At 58.0% G+C, this 24,812-nt stretch overlaps 1 protein-coding gene across 1 annotated transcript; it reads right to left on the reverse strand.

The window, feature by feature from the left end:
* Positions 1-6,588: 6,588 nt before the first annotated feature.
* MYL10 (myosin light chain 10) lies at positions 6,589-18,307 on the reverse strand. Its single transcript, XM_055408938.2, has 7 exons — positions 18,285-18,307; positions 15,098-15,190; positions 14,564-14,639; positions 13,697-13,801; positions 9,707-9,785; positions 7,119-7,167; positions 6,589-6,853 (listed from the first exon to the last, which is right to left on the reverse strand). Exons 1-7 carry the CDS (start codon positions 18,285-18,287, stop codon positions 6,755-6,757), a joined length of 504 nt encoding a protein of 167 aa, XP_055264913.1. The 5' UTR covers positions 18,288-18,307; the 3' UTR covers positions 6,589-6,754.
* Between the last annotated feature and the right edge of the window lie 6,505 nt (positions 18,308-24,812).

Here is a 24,812-nt window from a genome sequence, read left to right on the forward strand (position 1 = left end):
GAGCTCACCCCCTCAGGTTTGTGCAGAGACAGGCTCCTCCCAAGATCAGACGAGACTGAGCGCACTCAGGGTGGTATGGCCGTAGACCCCGATGCTAGGAAAGACTGAAGGCAAAAGGAGAAGAGGGTAGCAGAGGCTGAGATGGTTAGATAGCATCACTGATTCATTGGACATGAACTTGAGCCAACTCCAGGAGATAGTGAAGGATAGGGAAGCCTGGGCTTCCCTCGTATCTCAGTTGGTAAAGAACTTGCCTGCATTGCAGGAGACCCGGGTTCTATCCCTGGATCGGGAAGATCCCCTGGAGAAGGAAATGGCAACCCACTCCAGTATTCTTGCCTGGAGAATCCTATGGACAGAGGAGCCTGGAGGGCTATAGTCCATGGGGTCGCAAGAGTTAGACACGACTTAGCGACTAAACCATCACCACAGGGAAGCCTGGCATGTGGCAGTCCACGGGGTTGCAAAGAGTCTGACATGACTTAGTGACTGAACAACAGCAACAGGCCAGAGAACCCAGAGTGACCTCAACTCCTGCGCTGGAGGCACCTTGACAAGCCACCTGAGCTCAGGAGTTTTAGTCCGGTAGTTCCCAGCAGTAATTCTTATTCGCAGTCTCACAAGGCAGCTATACTGCATGTCTTAGCCTGTGGTTACAAGGAGGAGATGAAGACCCGGACTGCCTGGGTTCAAATCCTAGCTTTGCTCCTTACTGTGCAGCCTAGGGCCAGCGTCTTACCCTCTCTGGTCTCAGCTTCCCCATCTGTAAAAGGGGATAGAAGTAGGCTCCACTTCCCTCGGTTGTTGAGCTTCAGCCAGAAACTAAGATGAGGCAGCCAGGACTCACATGAAGACCTGTGTGATCCAAATCGTGATTTTAACCTTGCATCCACGACTGCCCAAAACATGCCAGCCCCAAAAGTCTTGGGGAAGACGGAACGGGGCGAGGCTGCTCAGCCGTCGGTAGATGGCGCTGTGGAGCCATAAGGACGGCCCTTGTAGCCGGAGCACGCGCTCGCACAAAACCAAGTCTTGCAGACTGCCGTCCCCACCGGTGGCCAGACCCTGCACCAGGTGCTGCCCTCAGAGGGAGGTACCACTCGCCTTGTTTCTGTAATGGGAAATACAGGGCCCAGAGTGGTTAAGCCCTTGGCCCGAGGTCACACAGCCATAAGGAACTGGGGCCCTCCCACCCCACAGGCCCCAGTTGGGATCTTCAGCCCTGTCCTCACTCCAGGCACCCCACCCTTTCAGGGGGCCTCTGGAGCTTGATGGGAACCAGGCGTCCCCTCTCCACCCCCACCGTGGCTGGACATTCCAATGAAGCTAAAGCCTCCCGCTTTGAAGTCAGAACTAAGCCCCAGATTACGGCGGCTCCAGGCTGGCCTGTCCCTCCCGGCCCCATCGCGGGTCCCACGTCTCTGGCCTCCCCATCACCACCCAAGAGACTGCATGTTAACAGGCCCCCCCAACTCTGCCCCGCTGACACCCACGTGTCAGCGCCTGTCACCCCAATAGCAGGTACTGGACAGCAGTTTGACGCTGACCATGCTCAGGCTTGTGAAAGGGGGGAGCGAACCTGGAAGCCTGGAGCTGGGAAGGGGGAGCGCCGTCTGGGCCTCCGTGCCCTCATCTCTTCACTGAGGGTCCCACCTTCTGGCTCAGTCTGCCCTGGGGTCTGTGGTTTGGGTGGGGCCACACTGAAGCCAGGTGGGTGTGAAGGGAAGGGTTACCCCGCTGTGCACCAGGCAGTGAGGTAGCTGATTTATGCACCCCTATCTTTCTGCCCTGAGGAGTGACTCAGGTTCTAAGAGCTAGCCAGCCCCAACCCTGCAGTGTAACCGTCTCCGGCTTGCATACCTCCAGCCACGGGTAGCTCACTCCCTGCCAACACACCCATTCCTGGGATGGTTCAGAAAGCCAGAGCTGTCCAGGGGGCTGGGTCCCAGTTGCTCCAAGACACCTACCCGGTTTTGCCTTGCAGGACACCAGAGTCAGTTTCACCCTCTGCCCCTGCACAGGGCCTTGAAGATAAGGTTCCTCACCTGCCAGCACAGGCTCAAAGGACACTCCTCCACTCCCTCACCTTCCTATCCTGGCCTCCCCGCCTCCAGCTTCCCTTTGCCTTTGTCAAGGGAGACTTGAGAGCTGAATGTGTGAGACAGACAGGAGGCCCTGGAGGCCCTGGAAGCCCCAACGAACCCTCAGCCAGACTGAAATCTTGGCCCAACCCAGGGCTCAGCTCACAGCGGGAATGGAGTCATTTTCCCACCAAACAGACTCTGTGGCTACTGGGGTGCCCCCTCAGAACCTCACTGCATGCCTTCCCACCCCCAGGCCTAAAATGCCATCGGGATGTTTCATTATTGCTCTGGGGTCAAGCATCCCTGGCTGAGGACAACCTCGGCTCCCCCCAGTCCCCGCCCCAGCCACTTCCTGGCTGTGGAAAGGTGCAGAGTCACCCCCAGAGTTGCCACGGAGACATTGAGTGGTGACGGAGAAGCATCAGGCGAGGTCTCTCCAGCAGCCACCAGGCCCTGGAGGGCCCCCCCGCTCCTGCGGTCAGCAGAGGCTCCCGGGAGATTACCCACCCGCCAGCTCCGAGCCTCAGGTCCACCCTGGAAAGACCTTCAAAGGCCATTCTTGAGTGAACGCCAGGAAGAATCTGCTCTCGGAGTCAATTTAGCCAGCCACACGGGTGGAAGGAATTTGCCGTTTCTCTTAACAGCGACCCCCTTGTGATTTATACGGGGGCCACTGTCCGAGTGCCCTGGTTAACGGATCACAGTGGAAAATGAAACGCCAAGACCCAGGCGTCTCGCTGGGCTAATTACCCTCAATGAGACCCAGCTGGCTCGGGGAGCCGGCAGGTCGAGGGCAGGGCGGGATCCCTGCACCCAGCTCCTGGGGGACATGGAGGCCTGGCATGGCCTGGCCTGGGCTTGCTGCCCATCATCGTCCAGGCCACCAAGAGTTCCAGGAGAGCCAGTCTGGCCAGCTGATGAGACAGGTCCCCTTTGGGGATGGCCACAGCTTCAGGGTTTGCTACTGTCCAGGAGGTGGTGATCCCTGAGACTCAGAGAGCTGCAGGGTCCCATTCTGCCTGGGCGGAGACTAAGGCCCAGACAGCTTAGAGCAGGTCCTGTGGAGCCTTGGGCATGACTCTGGCCTGGCTGCAGGCCCCGGCCACAGCCTCTGGCCTGTGGTGCCTTCCTGGAGGCCCAGACCTCACTACTGGCCCTGGAAGCTGCCTCCAGAGGCTTCATGCAGCTTGAGATTGGCTCTCTGGCCTCCTGGAGTTGGTTAAATGTCTCCCAAGAGTCTGCTTTGTGCCAGCCCAGTGCAGGTTGCTGGGGGTACAGCGATGGGCAAAATCCGACCCCACCCCCAGGCTTCTAGCCCTCTGAGGGGGAAGACAAACATGCGTCCATCTCCCCAGCAGAAGTGCTTGGGGCCATGAAAGTACACAGAAGGGGATCAGGGGCTGGGGATGTGGCATGAGCTGAGAGCCGAAGGCTGAGTTTGGCCTACTGGGCACTTCACTAGTGGGAGAATGAGTGAGGATGTGTCCCAGGCAGCAGAAGCCGCATATGCAAAGACACTGTGGTGGCAGGGAAGGGCAGGCACTCAAGGAATGAAGCTGAATGAAGCTGTGCCGGGGAAGCACGGGGTCAAGAAGACCGCAGCGAAGGGGACGGTGGGGGAGGCCACAGGTAGATCTGATTTTTTTTTAAGTTATTTATTTTTGGCTCTGCTGGGTCTTTGTTGCTGCACAGGCTTTTCTCTAGTGGAGGAGAACAGGGCTCATCTCTGTTTGGGGTACACAAGCTTCTCACTGAGCTGGCTTCTCTTGTTGCAGCGTGCGGACTTTGGGCACGAGGGCTTCAGTAGTGGCGGCGCGTGGGCTCAGTAGTTGCAGTTCCCGGGCTCTGGAGCATCAGCCGCGGTGCATGGGCTTAGCTGCTCCACAGCACGTGGGATCTTCCCGGACCTGGCATGGAACCCATGTCCCCTGCACTGGCAGGCAGATTCTTTACCCCTGAGCCACCAGGGAAGCCCCACAACTAGTTCTTATGCCTTAATTATTATTTTTTTAACATTTTTTACAAACGACTTATTTGCTTGGCTGTGTCCGATCCCCGCTGTGGCATGCAGCACCTTTGTGGTGGCGTGAGGCCTTTCTCCAGTTGTGGAGCACAGGCTCCAGAGTGCGCAGGCTCAACAGTTGGCAGCCAGTGGGCTTAGTTGCCCCCACGGCTCATGGGCTCTTAGTTACCCAACCAGGGATTGAACCCACGTCCCCCACATTGAATGGCGGACTCTCAACCACTGGACCACTAGGAAAGTCCCCTCTCATGTCTTTAAAAAGGTGTTTCCAGATATGGCTGGGGAGGGATGAGTCCATTTGTCTCTGGCTTTCGGGAGCCTCAGGCCCCACCTCTGCAAGGGGCAGCTCTGTAGACCAGCCCAACGGCCTGGACCATGGGAGGACCTGGAGGAACCATCAAGTGGTCATGGAGAGCCAAGCCAGGTGTCCCCCGGGAGCTAGACAGACAGTCGTGGGGACTGAAGGCAGCTGGTGCTGGGCCCAGGTCAGGGGCGGATGGGATCACCAATGACCCACAGCTGGAGGGACAGGGGCCCTGGGGAAGCAACATGTGAAAACGCCCAAGGAAGCAGAGACCAGGGCTTTGGGGCCACCAGCAGCCTCACAACTGGTCCCTCCCACCTTCTTTGCCCTAAGCCACTGGAGCCCCCCATGTCTGTGGGTCCTCCACTTGAACCCCGGTGGGTGTTACAGGTGCTACTAGTCGTCTCTGGGCCCTGGAACAGGGCGGGTGTGAGTGGACAGATATCTGAAGGTGGAGGAATGGATCAGCAAAGCAGTGGCTCCCAGTCTCCGCCCTGAACTGCGCGGAGCCCCTCTGGTCTCCCCAGTGGCCGCCCCGTGTCCTCGTGGAGCCCGGCGGTACAGTGCCCCGCAGGCCTGCTGTGACGGAGCAGGGCTGCCCGCGCCTGCCAGGCAGGCGAGCAGGTGCCCAGGGCTCCCACTCCCTCCCAAAGCTTGGCTCTGACCTGCTTCCTGGGGACACAAACAGGTCTGACGAGTTCCTCAGCAGGCAGTGGCAGAAGCTGAGTCCTCGGTTTCCAGGAAAGTCAGACTCTTCGAGAGCAGAGGGAGCAAGGCCTGGTGGAGGGAGGGCGCTTTCTGGAATGTTCCTCCCCCTCCAACTGGGCCATCCCCACCCATGCTCCCTGACCTTGCCCCTTGGGTCCGGCACCTGGAAGTCCCAGGCTCATGGGGGGTCATCTCTCTCCCCACTTGCCCCGGGGGGAAGGAGGGGGAGGGTCTAGGAAAAGGCCCCCCTTGTTGAGAACCCGAATTGTCCGCTTCATGGGGCAGCAGGTTGGGGTAGAGCTTGCGGACGCAGGCTCAGAGCCATGCTGTCCAGTTCCAGCTCTGCCGTTGATCTTGTCACCTACCTCCTTTTTGTTTCCTATTTTGGTGGTGGTTGTTTAGTCGCTAAGTCGTGTCTGACTTTTTTGTGACCCGACGGACTGTAGCCCATCAGGCTCCCCTGTCCATGGGATTTCCCAGCAAGAACACTGGAGTAGGTTGCCATTTCTTCCTCCAGGGGATCTTCCTGACCCAGGGATGGAACCCTGGTCTCCTGAATTGGCAGGTGGATTCTTTACCACTGAACCACCCGAGAAGCTCAGTTTTCGTTCTTATCTTTCCCTTATTGATGTGTAGGATATTTTTTTCAAGTATATTCGGGATTTAAGATCTTTGTCAATATCTATTTTTGGGGACATTTATTTATCTCTCTATTTACTTATTTGGTTGAACTGGGTCTTAGCTGCCACACTCGGGATATTTTAGTTAGAGCATGTGAACTCTTAGTTGAGGCAGGTGGGCTCCAGTTCTCTGACTGGGGTGGAACCTGGGCCCCCTGCATTGGGAGCCGGGAGTCTTAGCCAGTGGACCGCCAGGGAAGTCCTTGTTGATGTCTCTTGTTGCCAGAATCTTCTCTAGCCTGGGCCTTGCCTTCACAGGCTCCTCACGGTGTCCTTTGCTGAGTGGAAGTTTTCAGTTGGAGGTCCAATTTCTGCCCTTTTATTATATGGTAGGTGCTATGTGTGCCGTGTTTAGGAAATCTTTGCTCCCCGCTTAAACATCCCTGGAGTCCACCCCCTCCTCTCCGCCTCCTCTGCCTCTGTCTGGCCTCTAGTGGCCGGTCTCTGCTGGCCCAGGCCCACCTCCTCCCCACCGTGTCCCCACCCCCCAATTCTTGTCCTCCTCACCGCACGATCTTCCCGCCCCGGGACAGGGCTGGCTGCTCTCCGTGTCCCCAGGACTGGTACCAGGGCTGGCACGCACTAGGTGCTCAATAAAAGTTTCATAAAGGAAGCAGTGTCCCGTGCCCCAGCTGGGGATTATTAAAACTGTCAATTAGTTCTAAACATCAGCTCATCAGGAACATTTGAGCAAAGCCAGGAAGTGAAGAGTTTTGGAAAAACCAACAGCATAGGAATGTTTCGCTTTCTCCCCAACCGGAGCATTAATCACGAGAACTCAGACCTTGTTAGCATTATTTATTCTTGCTTTTGCCCCTGACCCACAAGTCAGGGAGTCTTCTCTTCGCACACGGTGGCCGCAGGGGCTCCTCAAAAGCCACCCCTCCCATCTCCCAGTATTTGCTGCCTCTGAATGTGAGGGGGGTTTGGAGGGGGGAGGGTCCATGGTCCCCACCTAGTCCTTCTCTTCGCCATGTGTGATGACATAACACAGATTCCTGTAGTCCAGATTGCCACATACATCTGGCGGGAAAGCGGCAAACATCTGCTTGACCTGGGGAAGGGGCCGGGAGTCAGCCTGGACCAAGGCCGGGTGGGGGACAGAGGTCACCCAAGGGCATCAGGCAGAATGCCGCTCCCCTTTTAGCAGATGTGTCGGGGGGCACTAAGGCCAGGCCGGCAGCCCCCCCACCCACCCATCCTCATTCCCTTCCAAGGAGTCAGGGGGAAACCCTGTCAGCAGACCCCTGAAGACAGAGCACTTCCCAGGACTGCTCTGTCGGCAGGGGCGGGTGGTGCCCTGAAAAGCTTGCGCTTACCTCCTCCTCACTGAACCGGTCTGCCTGCGTCATGAGCTTCTCTTTGATGCTGCCCAAGGGAGAGAAAGGGTCACCTTCAGGGGAAGGAGGGAAAGGGCCACTCTCTGTGTGGACACACAGACCCTGAGGGGCATGGCCCAGGAGGACACCAGCCGGGGCCAGCCCTGCAGCCCCCAGCTGGCCGTGTGGCCTCAGGCGACCACTTCAGCTCGCAGCTTCCTCTGTAACCTGGACTCTCCTCTTTGCATCAGGGGAGGGCCCAGTGAAATAACCTGGGGGCCCCAGCATGACTGTGGTGCACTCTCCAGGTACAGCTTGTGTGTGCGGTTGCTGCATCGTGTCTGACTCTTTGCAGCCCTATGGACCGTACAGCCCACCAGTCTCCTCTGTCCGTGGGATTCTCCAGGCAAGAATACTGGAGCGGGTTGGTTTCCTCCTCCAGGGGATCTTCCCAGGTTACAGAGGAGAGCCTCTTTGCCCTGGATCTAGACACGCTGCTTCTTCAGCTTCTGATTTTTGCTGACATCTGTAAGGTGCTTTGGAGTGTGACGTTGCTTGCACTCAGCCAAGGGGCGGGAAGGTTAACCAGATCCGTGTCTTCCTGGGCCTGCCCAGGCCTCCTTTGCTCCTCCCAGTCCTGGGAAGTGAGCACTTTTATGCCCCTTTTGCAAAGAGGTCAACTGAGGTTCAGGAGGGGTACTGATTTGTAGTGGTGGGGGGGCCTGTCCCCCTGAGTGGTCAGGGAGAGCAGCTGCCCACGGTGGGTCAGGCCTGCCCCGGGGGACTGGAGAAGTAGCCCGAGGTGGGATGTTTGAACCTGTGGGGGAGGGCCTGGTGCCCCGAGGAGCTCGGCGTGGGGGGCGTGGCCGCGGTGTACAGGGGCGGGGCCAGAGGGCTGACCTGCACCGTGAGGATCCCCGTGGCCCGCGATGCCACCGCCTCGGCCCCCTGAGGACCGACGCACATTCTCCATTGTTTATGTTACCACAGGCCAGTCACAGTTTCCAGCTCTGCACGCTGGGGCTTTTCACAGACTCTGTCTCAGCCAGAGCCTTCTCTGCTGCCTCCCTGGCGGACAGCCATGTCTTTCAGGTCCCATAGCCTGGGGATGGCGGCTTCGGGTCCCAAAATAGGGTCTCCCAAGGGTTCCTCCCAGCCCTGACTTTGCTCTGGTGGGAGTGAAGGTGGGTGCTGGGAGAGGGGTGGGTGGAGGCCACTCCAGGGGGTACCCCCAGTGCCTCCCAAGGTCTCCAAGATGGAGGTGGGAACCTGGACTCTGAGGGCTGGGTGAGCGGGAGGGCTGCAGCCTGGAGAAGCCCTCGGGAATACCTCCCCCACCCCTGAGGAGAGTGTGACTCAAAACTGAGGGGGGCGGGGGGACTGTAAGTGTGTCTGGGGGACAAGACATCGTCCCCCACTTCCTCCCTGCCCCCCTGCCCTCTCCCGCCCCACCTCCATCATGTGCTGATGCTAATAGAAAGCAAAATTAGCCTCCAGCCACTGCCTGAAGCAACCTGGTAACTGGTCAGGAAGCCTGTGATGAGGAAGAAATCTTGCCTGCCCAGGGCCACCCACAGGCCCACGGAGGCCGTGGAGGCCGGAAGGGACAGCCCAGAGGCCAGCTCAGAAGTCGGCTCAGTGTGTCAGCCCCTGGGCAGGTTGCCTCTGCCCGGCCCGCCTTGCCCCCAAGTATTGGCTCTCTGCCCCGTGCTCCCGCCGGGCTGAGGCTCCCGGGCATAGCAAGCTTCAGTGCTCCTACGTTCAAGGATGCCAGCCCAGAGACGGCCGGACAGCTGCCCACCATGGCCTCCTCACTCTCTGCAGCCCAGCGGAGCTGGGTCCTTCCTGTGGTTCCACCTCCATCCCCGCCTCCACTCGAGCCAACATCTGACCCATCCCTCTCCCAACACCCTGGATCCCATCGGTGCTGGCCCCTTGTATTTCATTCACCCGGCTGCTCTCCTCCCTCCATCCCTGTCAATCAAGACCCTTACGGCAGCTGCAACCCTCTTTTCTCCTCCTCCAGGCTGGCCTCCGTGTTGCTCCTGCCTAACTCCTTCTTAGACTCTCCCATGCCCCCCCCCGCCCCCTGCCACCCAGGGTCCAGGGCTACCCGACACGGGCCCTGCCTACCTCTCTGTGCTCAGTCTCCCTGACCACCCACCCAGCCCCCACACACACACAGCCCCCTCCTCCTAAACAGGCTGAGTCCTGGCTCTTCTCTCGCTGTATTCCTGCATCTAGAATGTTCTCTGCCCCAGCCATGGCGATCCTCAGTCATCCTTCAGGGACCACCCACCTCTGTCCCCACCCCTTCCTCCCTCCCTACTGGGAAGCCCTCCCCTGGGGACCCCACATTCCCAGCACACTTCCCCACAAACGGAGACCCCGAGGCCCAGGACGTGGAAGGGAGATCGAGGGATGGCTGAACTGGGCAGGGCAGCGGCCTCCTGGCTCCTGGCCGGAACCTACCTGAGTTCTGGGCAGGAGAGGAGACTGAGCCACCACCCCCATGTCCCTCCCCCAGTCCATCTGTCCCCTGAGCCTCGGGGAAGAGAACAACCAAAGCAGAAGGTGGAGGGACTTACAAATCAGCCTTGACGAAACCTTTCCCTTCAGAGTCGAACACCTTGAAGGCATGGAGAATGGTCTCCTCGGGGTCCGTACCTAGAAGCAGCACCCCAGGATAAAGCGGATAGGCAGAGGCTGGCACTGCGTCCCGGCCCCTGCAGAGGCCAAGGGTGCAGGGAACTTCTTCCCCAGTTTCTGGTCCACAGCGAGGCCAGAGGGAAGGGAGTTTTCTGAGAACCGAGGAATAGTAACAGCAGCCAAGGACTCTGCACTGAGAACCAGTCAGCCTGCGCAGCTGTGCCTGGAGCCCCCAGCCAGGCATTTGTTGTTCTTGTTCAGTCTCTCAGTCATGTCTGACTCTTTACAACCCCATGGACTGCAGCACGCCTCCCTGTCCTTCACTATCTCCCCGAGTTTGCCCCAGTTCATTTACTAGGCATTTACTACCTGCTTAACCCTCCTGACCACTGTCCCCATTTTATAGATGAAGGCTCAGGGAGGTTAAGTGACTTGTCCAAGTTCTCATAACTGATGCTCTGTGATTAGGCTGTGGGTAAAGGAGAAAGAGCTCTTACTTGGAGGCTGTAGGCTCCGGCAGCAACATTGGAGGAGTCTGAGAGGTTGTTAGGCCAGAGGAGGGGCAGGTGGGCCAACAGTGTGGGTGGGGTGGAGGTGGGGGGCCGGGAGAGGCAGAGTGCAAGCAGAGCAGTTCTGGTTTTCTCACGTTTATGGTGTGGGCTTTGGGGAAAGCTGTCATTAGAAGACCTGGTTCTGCTAACACAATGGGATTGAATATCCAGCCCCCCTGGTGGTACAGATGGGAAAACTGAGGCCCAGAGGGAGGAAGCGTGTCACCCAAGGTCTCAGGGACTGTGTGAATGGCAGCGAGTGATCTGGTAGCCCTTTCCTGGCGCTCCTTCCCCTCTGTCACACTGCCCTCCCTGCTCACTGTGGGCCAAGGGCTGTCCCCTTCCTTCTTAAGGCTCAGCTGTGTCATCGCTGAAATGGAGACCAAGGTGGGGTTTGCTGCCCGTCTCCCAGGACTGGTTAAGATAACGTGTCATTAATGGTAAAGGGCTTGCCAGTCATTACTCTCTTGTGGCCACAAACATATCTGAGTACTCTGTGCCAAGTCCATCCTCCAGCTTCACCATGTAACCCTATGGAACCCCAACACACCACATGTGGTAGCTGTTGAGGTCTCCAGTTTGTCAAAGAGGACACTGAGGCTCAGAGAGGTTCTGTTGCTGGCCTGAGGTCTCCAGCTGTAAGGAGAGGAAGGTTTGAAGACAACTGTTTGAACCTCCAGAGTCCCCCTGTTTGTTCTGCCCCTTTGTGTTCCTGATTCTCAGATTGGGTCAGGTCATCCGTGTCTCCCCCGTCAGACAGGATCAGGTCATCTGTGTCTCCCCCATCAGACAGGGTCAGGTCATCCAGGTCTCCCCATCAGACAGGGTCAGGTCATCCATGACTCCCCCATCAGATTGGATCAGGGCCACCCGTATCTTCCCCATCAGACCGGGTCAGATCATCCATGTCTCCCCCATCAGACCAGGTCAGGTCATCCATGTCTCCCCCATCAGGCCAGGTCAGGTCATCCATGACTCCCCCATCAGACAGGATCAGGTCATCCGTGTCTCCCCATCAGACAGGGTCAGGTCACCCATGACTCCCCCATCAGCTTGGATCAGGGCCATCCGTATCTCCCCCATCAGACTGGATCAGGTCATCCATGTCTCCCCCATCAGACTGGGTCAGGGCTGTCTGTGCCTCCTCTTTAGGATCATCCAGGACAGGACAATGTCTGAGTCTCTCAACATTTCTGAGACTGGCCCTGAGTGACTGGGCTGGGCTTAGTGCTGTCCTGGTGGCCTGGGAGCTACTGAAAGCAGAGGTGTGGGCCTCCCCTAGGCAGGGTGACAGAAAGCCAGTGTGCCCAGGCCAGAGGGTGAGCCTAGGGTCCGTCAGAGCCTGGCCTTGCAGGAGGAGGGGCTGGCCAAGGGATTGTGATGAGGGGCCTGCTGTGTGGTCTCGGTCTCCCTGGGTCTCTGGAGGGGCCTTTCTGCTGGGGCAGGCTGGCTCTAGCCCACCTTCCTGAGGACCAGCTATATGTGAACTCACTGCCCTGGGCTCAGGCCCCGTGGCTGGACATTTATGACTTTCCAGTCCTCCCCTCCCTCCTCTCAGAGAGGGCCTCCACTCTGCCGACTGCAAACCTCATCTGGTGGGTGGCAGAGAGTCCGCCTCCCCTGGTCACTTCATGACAAAGTGTCCTCATCCCAATTAGAGGGACGAGGCAGTGCCTGCCCAGCCCCCCAGCCCCTGTCCCTACCGCAGGCTCGGCCAAGCTTGCATGACAGGCTCAGCTGGAGCCCCAGCCGCGGCGCCCCTGTGAAAATGAGAAAAAGGTGCAGTCTGGGGTCAGAGCTCTTAGCTCAGTCACAGACCGACACGCGTTCCGGGACTCACTTTGAAGTCACTGGCTGGAGTCACGCACGTCTTTCCCTGGGACTGGGCCCCCAGACCTGCCCCCTTGGACTTCTGCGCCCCTCGAGGAGGTGGCTGTGGTCCCAGGAATAAACCCTCACAGCTGGACAGAGAGGGGCCCAGTGGCACTTCTCTGCCGACTGGACAGCACCAGGTGGCCGTGGGTTCAGCAGTGGCCCCCAGGTCCTCAGGCCAAGAACCTGGAAATGTCACTTGGAAAAAGGGCCTTTGCAGATGTAAAGAAAGGGTCTGGAGATGGAGCGACCATCCTGGTTCACTTAGATGGGCTGTAAAACCAGTGACAAGTGTCTTACGAGAGTGAGACAGAGGGAAACAGACAGAAGTGGAGGGGGCGGTGTGACCCCCTGAGGCAGAGATGAGAGCAGAGCGGCCACCGGAAGCCAGAAAAGAACAGGAAGGCGTTCTCTCCTGGAGCTGCTCAAGGGAGCCCGACCTGTCAGATTTCAGACTTCCAGATTCCAGAACTGAGGGAACACATGGCTGGTTTTTTGAGCCGTCAAGTTCATGGTCATTTGTTTCAGCAGCCTCAGGAAACTAACACAAACCCCATCTTACAGACAGGAAACCACAGTGCAAAGAGCCGATAAACCTTGCCTACTGTCACCCTCAGGGTCAGCGGGGGGCCAGGTCTTTTTTTCTATAATTAAAAAACATTTTTACAATTTTTTGGCCATGCCATGGAGTGTGTGGGATCCTAGAGCCCCAACCAAGGATCAAACCTGCGCCCCTTGGAAGGGCAGAGTCCTAACCACTGGACCACCAGGGAAGTCCGAGGAGGCCAGGGCTTAAACCCAGATGGAGCTGAGGCCCAGGGAGGGTATCAGGCACGGACAGCCTGAGCGTGGGATGATGATAAGACCCACCCCTCAGGGCAGACGCAGCCCCGGCTGGCCCTTCCTCTGACCACAGAATCACAGCCCAGGCCTGATGCCACATCTCAGGGGAGCGCAGTGGTTAGAACTGGAGACACATCAGGATTCCATTCCTGCCACTTCGATGCTGGGACACCTGGGCAGGTGTGTGACCCATCTGAGCCTCGGCCGCCTTACCTATGAATCCTTCCCCAGAGGAGAAGCACAGCCTGCTCTGGGGTGGGCCACCGCAGTTTCCGGGACCCCCAACCCCCCTGTCCTCAGTACCACCACCTCCTGTTGGCTGCAGGTGGTAAGACAGAAGACGCAAGATGAACCCAGGGCCAGGAAGGTGACACAAGGGAGGGGGCACTGTCCTGAGGCTGGGCAAAGGGCTTTCTTGCAAACTGTCCCCCTGGGCCCCTCGCAGACCCCAAAAATCAGGAGTCATGACAATTACCCCGCTCTAGGCTGTAGAGGTGGAAACTGAGGCGGGATCTGGTATGTACGCCCGGGGGTTGGTGTCCGGGGCTACACCATGCCCCCAGCTGGGGTGTGCATCGGTGCAGGGCACGTGGGCACACAGGACCCCACCTACCCATGCCCACTTGCCCATCCCCTCCTCAGGCCCCCTGGGGCCTCACTCACCCTTCAGCTTCTCCCCAAACATGGTCAGGAAGACGGTGAAGTTGATGGGCCCAGGGGCCTCCTTCACCATGGCCTCCAGCTCCTCATTCTTTACATTGATGCGGCCTGGGGGAGGGGAGGGGTGGAGATGCCCATACATACAGTGAGGGTCAGAGGGGATCCTGCCTGCAGGCAGCCCAGGAGCCCAGAGCTCAGGCCCCCAGTGTCTTGCAGAATCTCCCAGCCCTACTGTCTCTCCCACCCCTCCACTCAGCCCTAAGACCCTGCCCACTTTTGTTGGGGGTGTCTCAGGATGGGGGCACATTTAGCCATGGGCTGCCTCCAGCCTCACCATCCCCCTGCCACCACCTCAGCCTCCCTGGAAATGAGAGCAAGTTGGTGGTTATCCCCATTTTACAGATGAAGCAACTGAGGCCCAAAGAAGCTGCGGCACATTGGAGTGGAAGACCTGGGTCCAGGGGCTCGTGTGCTGCAGGAGGGGTCCACTGGCTGCCTAGAGGTGAGGACTCTGGGATTCCCTGAGTCCCATCTCTGAATGTCTCCAGCCTCTTCCTCACCCTCAGCATTCCCCCCAACCCCACTGCCCTGCTGACTCCTCCCCCATCCTCCCACTCCAGGCCTCTGCAGGGGCCACTCCTGTCCCTGAAATACCCACCTCCCTCCCCTGGCCAGTCCTCCTCTAACAGTGGGGGGTCCTCCCTTGACCTTCCAGACAGAGCCTGCCCCTCCTGGGAGCCCCCAGAGCACACCAGCCCCTCGCACCCCCTGCGCCAACCACCCTGACCTGCCCGCAGCCGCCCATTCTTTCTGAAAGGCCTGGACTCGGCTCCGCCCCAAGCCCGAAGCCTCCCGCTGCTGGTCACCCACCCAGGGCAGCAAAGGTGTCCCTCAGGTCCTCCTTGTCGATGAAGCCGTCCCGGTTCTGGTCCATGATGGTGAAGGCCTGGAGGAGACACGGGCACTGAGCAGCTGCCCCAACCCCTCCCCAGAGGTCCCTGCTCCCTGCGAGGGGCTGTCCTCCCACCTGTTGTTATCTCAGCAACCTCAGTGCAGGCCCTGGCCATTCGGTCATGAGAGTGATGGCTAATGGAACTGGGCTCCTACTGTGCACCAGCACCCCCTGGGGCTTCGTGCCCATCCCTCATTTCTGCTCCCCGCAACCCCATTTTACAGAGTGAAACTGAGGCGCAGAGAGAGGAAAGGTTTGCTGGAGGTCATACAGCAAAGACTCAGGGAGAGAGGGGGCGGGGCTGCCAAGGGCAGCTCATCACTTCTGGGGGGCTAAGCTGCAGCCTGTAAGAGTGACATCACCACCCCCCAGGGACTGAGGGCTGACCCCACACCTAAAGGCTTTCCGTGCATCCGAGTAACCTCCCAAAGCCCCAGGGGCAGCTGACCGACCTCTTTAAACTCCTGGATCTGGGACTGATCGAACATGGAGAAGACGTTGGAGCTAGCTCCTCCTTCTGCTTTTTTCCGGGCTCTTCTGGGTGCCTGTGAGGTTCCAGGTGAGGCTTTGCAGAAGCCCTTTTGTTGGGAGGTATCCCGTTTGTGGCGCCCAACCCTCAGGGCTCATCTCCTGAACGACACTGCCCCTCAACCCTACCAGGACCCCAGCAGAGACACCAGGCTCCTGAAGCCTTGCAGGGAAGCAGGGCGTTTCCCAGCCCCCCGGCAAGAAGCCTGCAGAGCGCCCACCCTGCACCCTGCCGCTTCCCACCCCGCCCCCTGCCCCTGACTCCAGCAGGCAAGTGGTCAGCGCCCAGCATGTGGAGCAGAGAGGGGTGTCTTTTCTAGCACCAGCCCCCACGTGGGTGGCCCCTCCTTTCCTGCCACCCTCCCCAGTGTTCAGGGTAACACCCAGGTCCCTCGGTCCCGCGAGGTCTGTCCCTTGCCCCACCTCCCACAGTATCCCTCCACCCCTCCCAGAGCAGGTCCCCCACACCTGCTCTGCGTGCCCCGCTCTCCCGTCATTTGCTCCTGCCCTTCCCACTACCTGGGGCTCCTTCCCTGCCTTCCATCAGCATGACGCTTCAGCCTTCAGGCCCAACTCCTCCACCACCGCCTCTGAGAAGCCTTCCCTGATCAACCTCAACCCAAGGCCAACTAAGAGCTCCTGCCACCCCTACCTCCCCTCCCCACCAGTCTTGGGCTTCCACACCCCATAGCCCAGAGCACACCGTCCTGCCACACACCTCCCTGGGTCTGTCCCATCGAAGGGAGTGGTGGGCTGCCTTCCCCCACCCAGGGTCTGGCTCCAGGTGGGGACCAGTTTGTAAACTACGGCCCCAGAGCTCAGGGCCTATCTTAGGGCAGCGGGTAGAGCAGGTGACCATCCTCGTGGAGGGTCTCTGGCCAGACTTCCCGTCTCCACGTGTTTCTTTCTGATGTCATGGTGCCAGAGAGTCCACTCTTGGGCCTTTGCTCTCTGTCCCCGAAGCCCTCCGTGGGACCTTTCCCTCAGCAGCCATCACTAGGGCCCTGTGTGCAAGGAGCCCCAGACTTGGCTCATAATGGGGGAAAGGACAGCCGGGACTTCACAAAAAAGGGGGAGGTGGAAGGGCCCTCACAGAACTGCCACACCCACTCCATCCCGGCCTGTACCACCCTCTGTGTCCAGCCCCTGCTACCCCACCCCAGAGCACGGGCTTCACTGGTACCCGCCTCAGTGCCTGTGTGGTCCCCGCTTCCTCCCCTAGCTCTTTCCTGTCCCCCCACCCTACGTCCCCACCCCCACCCTCACCCCCATCTCCCTGGGTCCTGGGCTCACTTGAGGAGCCGCAGTGCTCGGCTGACTTATAATTAGCTTTTACTGGGTCCTTTGTCTCCACTTATCCTTTGAAAAGGGGCTGGCAGGGGCAGCCAGGACGTTCTGATGCCATAAAACCCCTGTAATATTTATAAATCCCTTCAGACATCATAAAGAAAAGAACCTCCCCGCAGAATTCATCTCACATAATTACAGATACATTTCCTTCTGATTAATAAAAGCGATCACTTCCGTCTGGGGGCATATTCTGCCCTTGCTCTCCACAGACCTCCCCCCTCGGCCAGGGCATGCCCCGCCCCATCTCTCCCCAGCCTTTCGTGTCATCTAGGGATACGTCACCCTACTGTGTGCCAGACCCTGATCTAGAACCCTGGAAGGAAGGAAGGGGTTGTTTTTCTGCTACTGCACAGGCAAAACTGAGACCCAGGGCCCTGACCGGCCTTCTGATCTCCTAACTGGGACCCCCTTCCAGCCCAGCTGTCTTAGAAATTCCCTTTTATAATATACTTCTGAAAGGAATATCTCAGAGCAGAAGGTGGGTCACCCAGACCTGAGTTCTAATACCTGCTTTGCTGTTCACAGCCTCTGTGATGTTAAGAAAATCAATTTTCTGCCCCGAGTCTCCTTTATAAAATGGATATCATGCCTCCCTCAGAGCATCTGGGCAGTTTCCCTGGTAGCTCAGCTAGTAAAGAATCAGCCTGTCTTGTAGGAGACCCTCGTTCGATTCCTGAGCCGGGAAGTTCCCTGGAGAAGGGATTGGCTACCCACACCAGTATTCTTGGGCTTTCCTGGTGGCTCAGATGGTGAAGAATCCACTGGCAATGGAGGAGACCTGGGTTCGATCCCTGGGTTGAGAAGATCCCCTGGAGAAGGGAACAGCTACCCACTCCATTATTATGGCCTGGAGAATTCCATGGACAGAGGAGTCTGGCAGGCTACAGTCCATGGGGTCACAGAGTCAGACATGACTGAGAGACTTTCAGAGCATCTGGACATTTATCAGGTACCCACAGACCCTATCCCAGGACCCGGAGCTGAATCAGACCAGGTTCTTGTGCCCAAGGAACTCACAGTCCAGCTAGGAGACAGACAATTGGTAGAGGGTGATGGAGGGAGGGAAGATGCTGAGATGTCAGAGAAGCCGCTGTACCGCTGGGTACTCAGGGCAGACCTCCCGGAGGGGGTGACTTTCAGACGGAGGCTTGGCTGAGTTAGCGTTTTCAGGTCAAGGAGGACTGGTGAGAGCATGTGAAACGGAGGCGTGAAAGGACAGCCCCACTGAAGGCCCACAGGGAGCCCCAAGGGACTGGAGCCCAGGGACAAGGGGAGGGCGGCAGGGCAGGCCCCACATGGCCTGAAGGACCCCGCAGCAAGGCCAGCAGCCCCCACGCCAGGCTCCATAGGACCCCGGCTGTCCTAGAATAGCGACCCCTACACCCACCAAGAAGCATGTTCTCTCGGTGGGATCAGAGCCCCTCTTCTGTCCTGAAACCTCTGAACCTGGCCCCCCCTGGCCCCCTCCACCCTCCTCTTCCTCGCTTCCCCGCCTTTCACCTCGGCAGCAGGCCCCACCGAGTCCAGGAAAGCAGAGACCCAAGTCAGGACCCCCATGGATGGACTGGCTGGAAGCAAGGATCACATCAAGGGAGAAGAGAAGGTCAGGACCGGACACAACATCAAGGTCAAGGATGTCAGTGAGAGGGACAAGGTCAAGGTCAGGGTGAGTTCAGGCAGTGAGGTGAAGGTCAGAATCACAAATGAAGTCAAGGTCTCAGGATGAGGTCAGGGTCAGCAGGCAGGGCAGCGCCAGCCTACCATGGTCTGGAGGGCTCCCTCAAGCTCCGGCAGGGCTGGGAGAGCTCGGAGACAGCTCTTTAAATAGTGCTCCGGGGCCGGACAACAGTTTGGAAGGTGACAAAGGACACGGTGGGGGCAGCCCTGCCAGACACCTGTCTAGGGCCTCTCAGAGTGGGTGGGATTGTGGGTTCCGGAGACCATCCAAGCCACAGGGATCTCTACCAGTGGTGTGCCAACCGGATCTCTGCAGCCAAGGGCCCAAGGCCCAGGAAGGGGCTCCCGGCCAAGGACACACAGTAAGTTGAGGCCTGGAATCAGCTGGGAAGACTTGGCCTTGGACCAGGCAGGTTCGGGAGAGCTCCCAAGGCAGGGCAACCCACGCCAACTGGGGAAACCCCAGGCCAGGCCACGGCCCGACCCCTAGAGCCATGTGAGCCTAGGTGGGACACCACCCCCAAGAAGGCTCGGTCCTCTCATATGAGAAGTGCGGAGAACGTGACGCCCCCCGGTCAGCCCACGGAGGGGTTTCTGCATCAGTGTGGCCCTCAGGGGCTTCTCAACTGATAGGACCACCGCCACCATTACCAGGGAGTTGAGAAAGGAAAGAGACAAGCAAGAAGAATGGAGGTGACTCTGGAGAGGGACGACAGAGAAATCACGTCCCCATCCATCCGGCCACACGCACACATTGGGACGGAGCCCGTCCCCAGGCCTGGTCCAGCCCAAGAATTCTCTGGTTCATGTGCCAAGCCAAGCCTGCACCTGCCCCTGGCAGGCCTCCCATGTGTCCAGTGCCACCCGGCTGCCCGGTCTGTCCTACCAAGTCGGCCCCTACCCAGGACTGCCACGTCTGATGGGCTGCCAGGGCCGGCAGTGCTGGGCTCAGGCCATGAGCCCACCCACCCTCAGGCACAGGACAGCTTAACTGTCCCCGGAGCTGGCCATAGGCTGCCAGGCCCCGGTACAGCTGATCCCCCATCCCGGGGGAGGGACTGTGATGACAGTGAAAACAACAAGTAGCTAACACTTGTAAAACACTGACAATCAAGCTGTGTTCAAAAGCCTGTATCTTCACCCTGCTTCTTTTACCCCACTTTCCAGGTGAGGAAACTGGGGTGCACAGGGGTTAAATCACTCATCCCAGGCTGATCTGAGTGCTCCCCTCCCTGAGCTATCCGGACTGGCTGACTCTGACCTCTCCATCACCTCTGATGGAATTTTCTGCTCTGAGCTGAGGCCAGACCCTGCCATACTGCCATACTGGTCACCTGGTTGGACAGGTACCAACCAGACGGGCCACAGGTGTTCAGCAGGTCAGGGTGAAGGGAAACCAGCTCTGGACACGGAAGGTGGGATTCCAGTCACCACCCACCTCGACCCACTGTGAGAGATGAGCAGTGTGAGCATGGCAGGTGCCCGTCCCTCTCTGGGCCTGAGCAGACGGGCAGGTGACCACTGTCTGTGCCAGTCCTGGGGGGGCAGCCCTTGCTGACCCGTCCCTGAGCCTTGCCCTAGAACCTCCTGGCTTGGGACTTGCTGAGCGGGGAGAGATGATGCCATCGGGACTACCACCCCTGCTTCCTGCCGGCCGGAGGTGGCTTTATGGATGCCCCTGGGCTCCTGCCTCCGGGGGTCACTGCCCAGGACCACGCAGGGGCTCCTGAGCACATGGAGAGCCGCCCGGCCTGCCAGCAGCGGGGACATGCAAGAGGGGACCATGATGAAATGCGGAGTGAGTGACGGCAGAACTTAAAGTGCTTAGCAGATGAGTCCCCACAGTTCCCCCCGCTGGCCTCCTTCTCCTTCGTATTAAGAAAGCAGGAAGAGCTGATCTGAAGTCTGGTGGAGACCATGGAAACCCTTGGGACAGATGGTCAGGAAACACTTGTCCCTGGGGTAGGGGAGTAGCGGGAGAAGTAGGGAGCATGCAGCAGTCCTAAGTAAGAGGAGCTCTGAGTTCTGCCCGAGCTGTGGACCCTCACTCAGCAACACACAGACCCTCGGTTTTTCCCATCTGAGAAATGGTGCCAGCAACCTGGCCACCTGGAAGCAGCCATCAGGCAGTCCAGTGCCATGGGAAGGAGGTGGGCTCTGGAGTCACTGGCAGAGTGCCTGCCCCCCCCACCCGCCATGGATGAAACTGTTGATGAAACTCACCATCTCCGTCCCCCTTCAACCTGATGGGGCCATGGCCAGTCTGTGGCCACTGCCGGGTCACGTTGTTCAATTCAGTTCACCACGAGGAGATGGCCAGTTGCTGGGGTCAGAGAGACCCCTGAGGGACTTGTGCTCCTAGCCTGGCGCCTCTGGGGGCAATGAACCTTGGAACTGGAATTCCAGCTTGGCCCTGGGGAGCCAGGACTTAGCTGCTTGTGAAGAGCAGCCCACTTTCCAGAGATCAACCTGAGGTCTCCAGGGTGACCAAGCCAGGATGGGAAACTGAAAGAGACCAATTGCCTTAAAACACGGCCACCCCCTGCAGGGTGACAGCTGTCACCAAGACCACGCGAGAGCAAGCTGGGGCAGGTAACTTTACCAGCCACCCCTCACCCCTAACTTCTCGCCACTAACTCCCACGATCAACAGGCTGTCCCCTGCCCGCCCAGGCCCACAGCCCTGGGACACCACCCCCCACTGCTCCCGGTCACCACCTTGACTTCCGATGTTTTCCAAATGCTTCCTTCATTCTCCTTCCTCTAAGCCTTTGCCCAAGTCCCACCTCCCCTGCCCCACTGGAATCACCGTCTCCCATCACACAGCAAGGACTACCCACCTCTCCCTCACCACGACTGCCCACCCGGCCTGTCGGAGCCTGAGGGGGATCCACCAGCCCTCTAGTCCAGCCCTGGTAGATGCTGAACATCTTTGATAACTTTCCCATCAAGTGGCTGTTACTTGCATACCACCTGTGATGGGGAACGCATCTCCTGCCCCCAAGCAAAGGCAACTCAAATTGACAAACACTCATTGACTGTCTACTGTAGCCCTCCACTGCATGTTCTGGGGGAGTAAGAACTTGTCCTTGACGATCCCTGCACTTGTAGTGACCCAATCAGACAGTGTACGCTTGAGTTTATCCATTCACTCATCAGTTATTTAGTGGGTGCTGGGCACAGTGCTGAACAAAACAGGTGTGGCTCCCAGAGTGAGGGGGCACAGACAAAAAGTGCCATCACCGGGACTTCCCTGAGGGAGCCAGTATGTTGGGATTCTGCGCTTCCACTTCAGGGGGCACCGGTTTGATCCCTGGTCTATAGCCCATCAGGCTCCTCTGTCCACAGAATTCTCCAGGCAAGAATACTAGAGTCCTTCTCCAGGGGATCTTCCCTACCCAGGGATCGAATCCAGGTCTCCTGCACTGCAGGCAGATTCTTTACCATCTGAGCCACCAGGGAAGCTCTAAGATCCCACATACAGAATTTTAGTTGTCAGTTTGAGTTTGTCAATTTGAGTTGCCTTTGCTTGGTGGGGGGATGAGTTCCCTATCACAGGTGGTATGCAAGTAACAGCCACTTGATGGGGAAGTTACAAAAGATGCTCAGCATCTAGCAGGGCTGGACTCAGAGGGCTGATGGATCCCCCTTGTGCTATGATAGGCCAGGTGGGTAGAAACCTCTCGGTGGGGCAGTCATGGTGAAGGAGAGGCAGGTGGTTCTTGCTCTGCAGAGTGGAGGTTGGAGGCGAGGCCAAAAAAAAAAGTGGTACCACCCATGCATTCAGAGGGGACATTTTGGGCTGGAACCCAATGATTTGGGTCATGAAGGATGAGGAGGGCACAGTGGGAAAGGGCATTGCTCTGGGAGGAGGGCAGATAAAGGTGTGGATGTCTCAGGGCACCCACAGAGCAGCTCAGATATGAAGGTGCTGAGTGGGAGGGGCCAGAGTCCGATGGGAGAGGGGAGGAGTAGGGGCAGGGCTGCTCAGTGGTGACATCCCAGCCATTAAGAGGTGACCTCGAGGGCCCAAGCAGGACTCAGCAAAGAGTCCCCAGACCTGGCCTGGGGCTCCCTCTTCTCTTGGTTTAGGGAGACTCTTGGCTGACTGAACAGAGGAGTCCTGCCCCTTCTCCTCCAGCAGCCTTCAGACCCTCGGTATTTTTATAGCAGGATGCTGTGGCCACAGGCCCCTTGAATGGGGTGCCTCTCCCGTGCTTCTGCAGACCAAGCATGCTCTCCTGCCTTCTCGGCCGCAGCTATAAAACAGGCAGGAGGCATCCTGGGAGACATTCTTCTTTGCTTTGAAGGTTTCCTAGTCTTTTCTAAGTGGCTCCAAATGAGAGGAAGGCTCCAGACAGGGGCGGGTCTGAGAAGGAGGGGACAGCAGGGAGTTTGGGAAAAGACAGGCCTCCCCTAATTGTCCTCAAGATCTTAGTCTCCAGTCTGGTAATTAGAGAGCTGATGGAGGCGCAAGGCAATTTCCTTTGGGGCAAGAAGGGGCAAGGGGGCTTCCATGGTGGCTCAGTGATCAAGAATCCACCTGCCAATGCAGGAGACAGGGGTTTGACTCATCGGTGGGGAAGATCCTCTGGAGAAAGAAATGGCAACCCACTCCAGTATTCTTACCTGGGAACTCCCACGGACAGAGAAGCCTGGCAGGCTATGGTCTGCTGCTGCTGCTGCTGCTGTTAAGTCACTTCAGTCGTGTCCGACACTGTGTGACCCCATAGACGGCTTCCTACCAGGCTCCCCCGTCCCTGGGATTCTCCAGGCAAGAACACTGGAGTGTGTTGCCATTTCCTTCTCCAATGCATGAAAGCAAACAGTGAAAGTGAAGTCGCTCAGTCGTGTCCGACTCTTAGCGACTTCATAGACTGCAGCCTACCAGGCTCCTCCGTCCATGGGATTTTCCAGGCAAGAGTATTGAAGTGGGGTGCCATTGCCTTCTCCTAGACTATGGTCTATGGGGTTGCAAAGAATTGGACACAACTTAGCGACTAAATAACAAGGGGCAAAGGGTAAATTAGCTTGAAACATGAACTGCAGGGTGGTGACCTGAGCCTGGCCCCTGGTCACTTGGTGGGGGTGTTGGGATACCTCAAGCGTTTGCATGGAAACTACTGTGCCCGCAGCACGGGTTGGCTGTCCCTTGGCCAAGGCTGGATTTGCTGGTCTGGATCCTAAGCAGGGAACTAGTCCTCAGGAAGCACGCGCCTCCCTGGTGTTAGGACCCCGCCTCCCAGAGATATTTAAGGGAGCCTCCTGGAAGTAGAGGACCGCCCCCTTTGCCCAGTTTCTGATCTCACGACTGGGAATGGGATGGAGAGGTGGAGCATTGTGAAAAGCAGGTATGGGAACCCAGACGTCCTGACTCTCGGCTTGATAACCCCACCTCTGGGGCCCCCAGGGAAGATCCTTCTCACATGCTCACATCGCTAAGTGGCAGCAGAGGTGGACATGGTGGTTTAGTGACCAGGTCACAGCCAGGAGGATCCAGGCATCCGGGGGTGGAAGGGAGGGCCTCTCAGCGCAGCATCGCCGCTGAGAGTGAGGGTGACTGACGTTCCCACTGCAGCCGCAACAAGGCAGGCCAGACCTAGCTCTGAGTTGTGCTGCGGAGTTGCAGGGACGCACGGGAGCAACCCAGGGATTGTAGCTCACAGTCAGTTCAGTTCAGACACGTGGGTATAAAAGTGCAACTATTCTTTGTTAGTGTTATTCAGTTGCTAAGTTGTGTCTGACTCTGCAACCCCATGAGCTACAGCACGCCAGGCTTCCTTGTCCTCCACCATCGCCTGGAGTTTGCTCAAACTCATGTCCATTGAGTCAACGATGCCATCCGACCACCTCGTCCTCTGTCGTCCCCTTTTCCTCTTGCCCTCAGTCTTTTCCAGCATCAGGTTGTTTGTTTGTTTTTTCCCCAGTGAGTCAGCTCTTCACATCAGGTGGCCAAAGTAACTGGAGCTTCAGCTTCAGCATCAGTCCTTCCAATGAATATTCAGAATAGACTTCCTTTAGATTGACTGGCTGGATCTCCTTGCAGTCCAAGGGACTCTCAAGAGTTTTCTCCACAGCTCAAAAGCATCCATTCTTCTGTGCTCAGCCTTCTTTATGGTCCAACTCTCACATCTGTACACGACTACTGGAAAAGCCGCAGCTCTGACTAAACAGACCTTCGTCCTCCTGAGCATTAACAGAGGGCTCGGTCTCAAGCCAGGGAGTTGACAGTGCTGCCTTCTGCTGATCTACACAAGCCACAGATGACTTAGGTTTGGTCCTAGCACTGCACTTTTGGGGGAGGGATTTTTGGAGAAGAGCCACCTGAATTGTAGCTGAGGGGCTGGAAACGCTTAGCTGGAGAGGAACAGCGTTAGCTGGTGGGTTGCATGACTGTGGCAATTTATCAGCTTGGCCATACCTGGCCTGTACCCTCTCAACGGGGATCATGCCTCAGTTCTCCGGCCTCTATCTTCCTTCCTCCTGGTATTTGCAGTCAGTCTCATAGGCCTTCTCCAGTTCAGTGCCTTGGAAAGAACGTTCCATTATCCCATTTTAATTCCACCATTTGAATTATTAGCTAGTGCTATGTAAAGAATCACTCCGATCACAG

This window comes from Moschus berezovskii, chromosome 27 (genome assembly GCF_049115385.1).
Source record: "Moschus berezovskii isolate FMDL1 chromosome 27, NW_MosBer_1.0, whole genome shotgun sequence".
Taxonomy (NCBI): Eukaryota; Metazoa; Chordata; class Mammalia; order Artiodactyla; family Moschidae; genus Moschus; species Moschus berezovskii.

Bases quoted from the DNA above. Each gene is read 5' to 3' on its own strand.
- MYL10 (XM_055408938.2), bottom strand. The intron at 14,640-15,097 runs GTCGGTCAGCTG...TGTCTCCTCCAG, and splicing joins AGATCCAGGAGTTTAAAGAG to GCCTTCACCATCATGGACCA. The intron at 13,802-14,563 runs GTGGGTGACCAG...CCCCTCCCCCAG, and splicing joins GGACACCTTTGCTGCCCTGG to GCCGCATCAATGTAAAGAAT.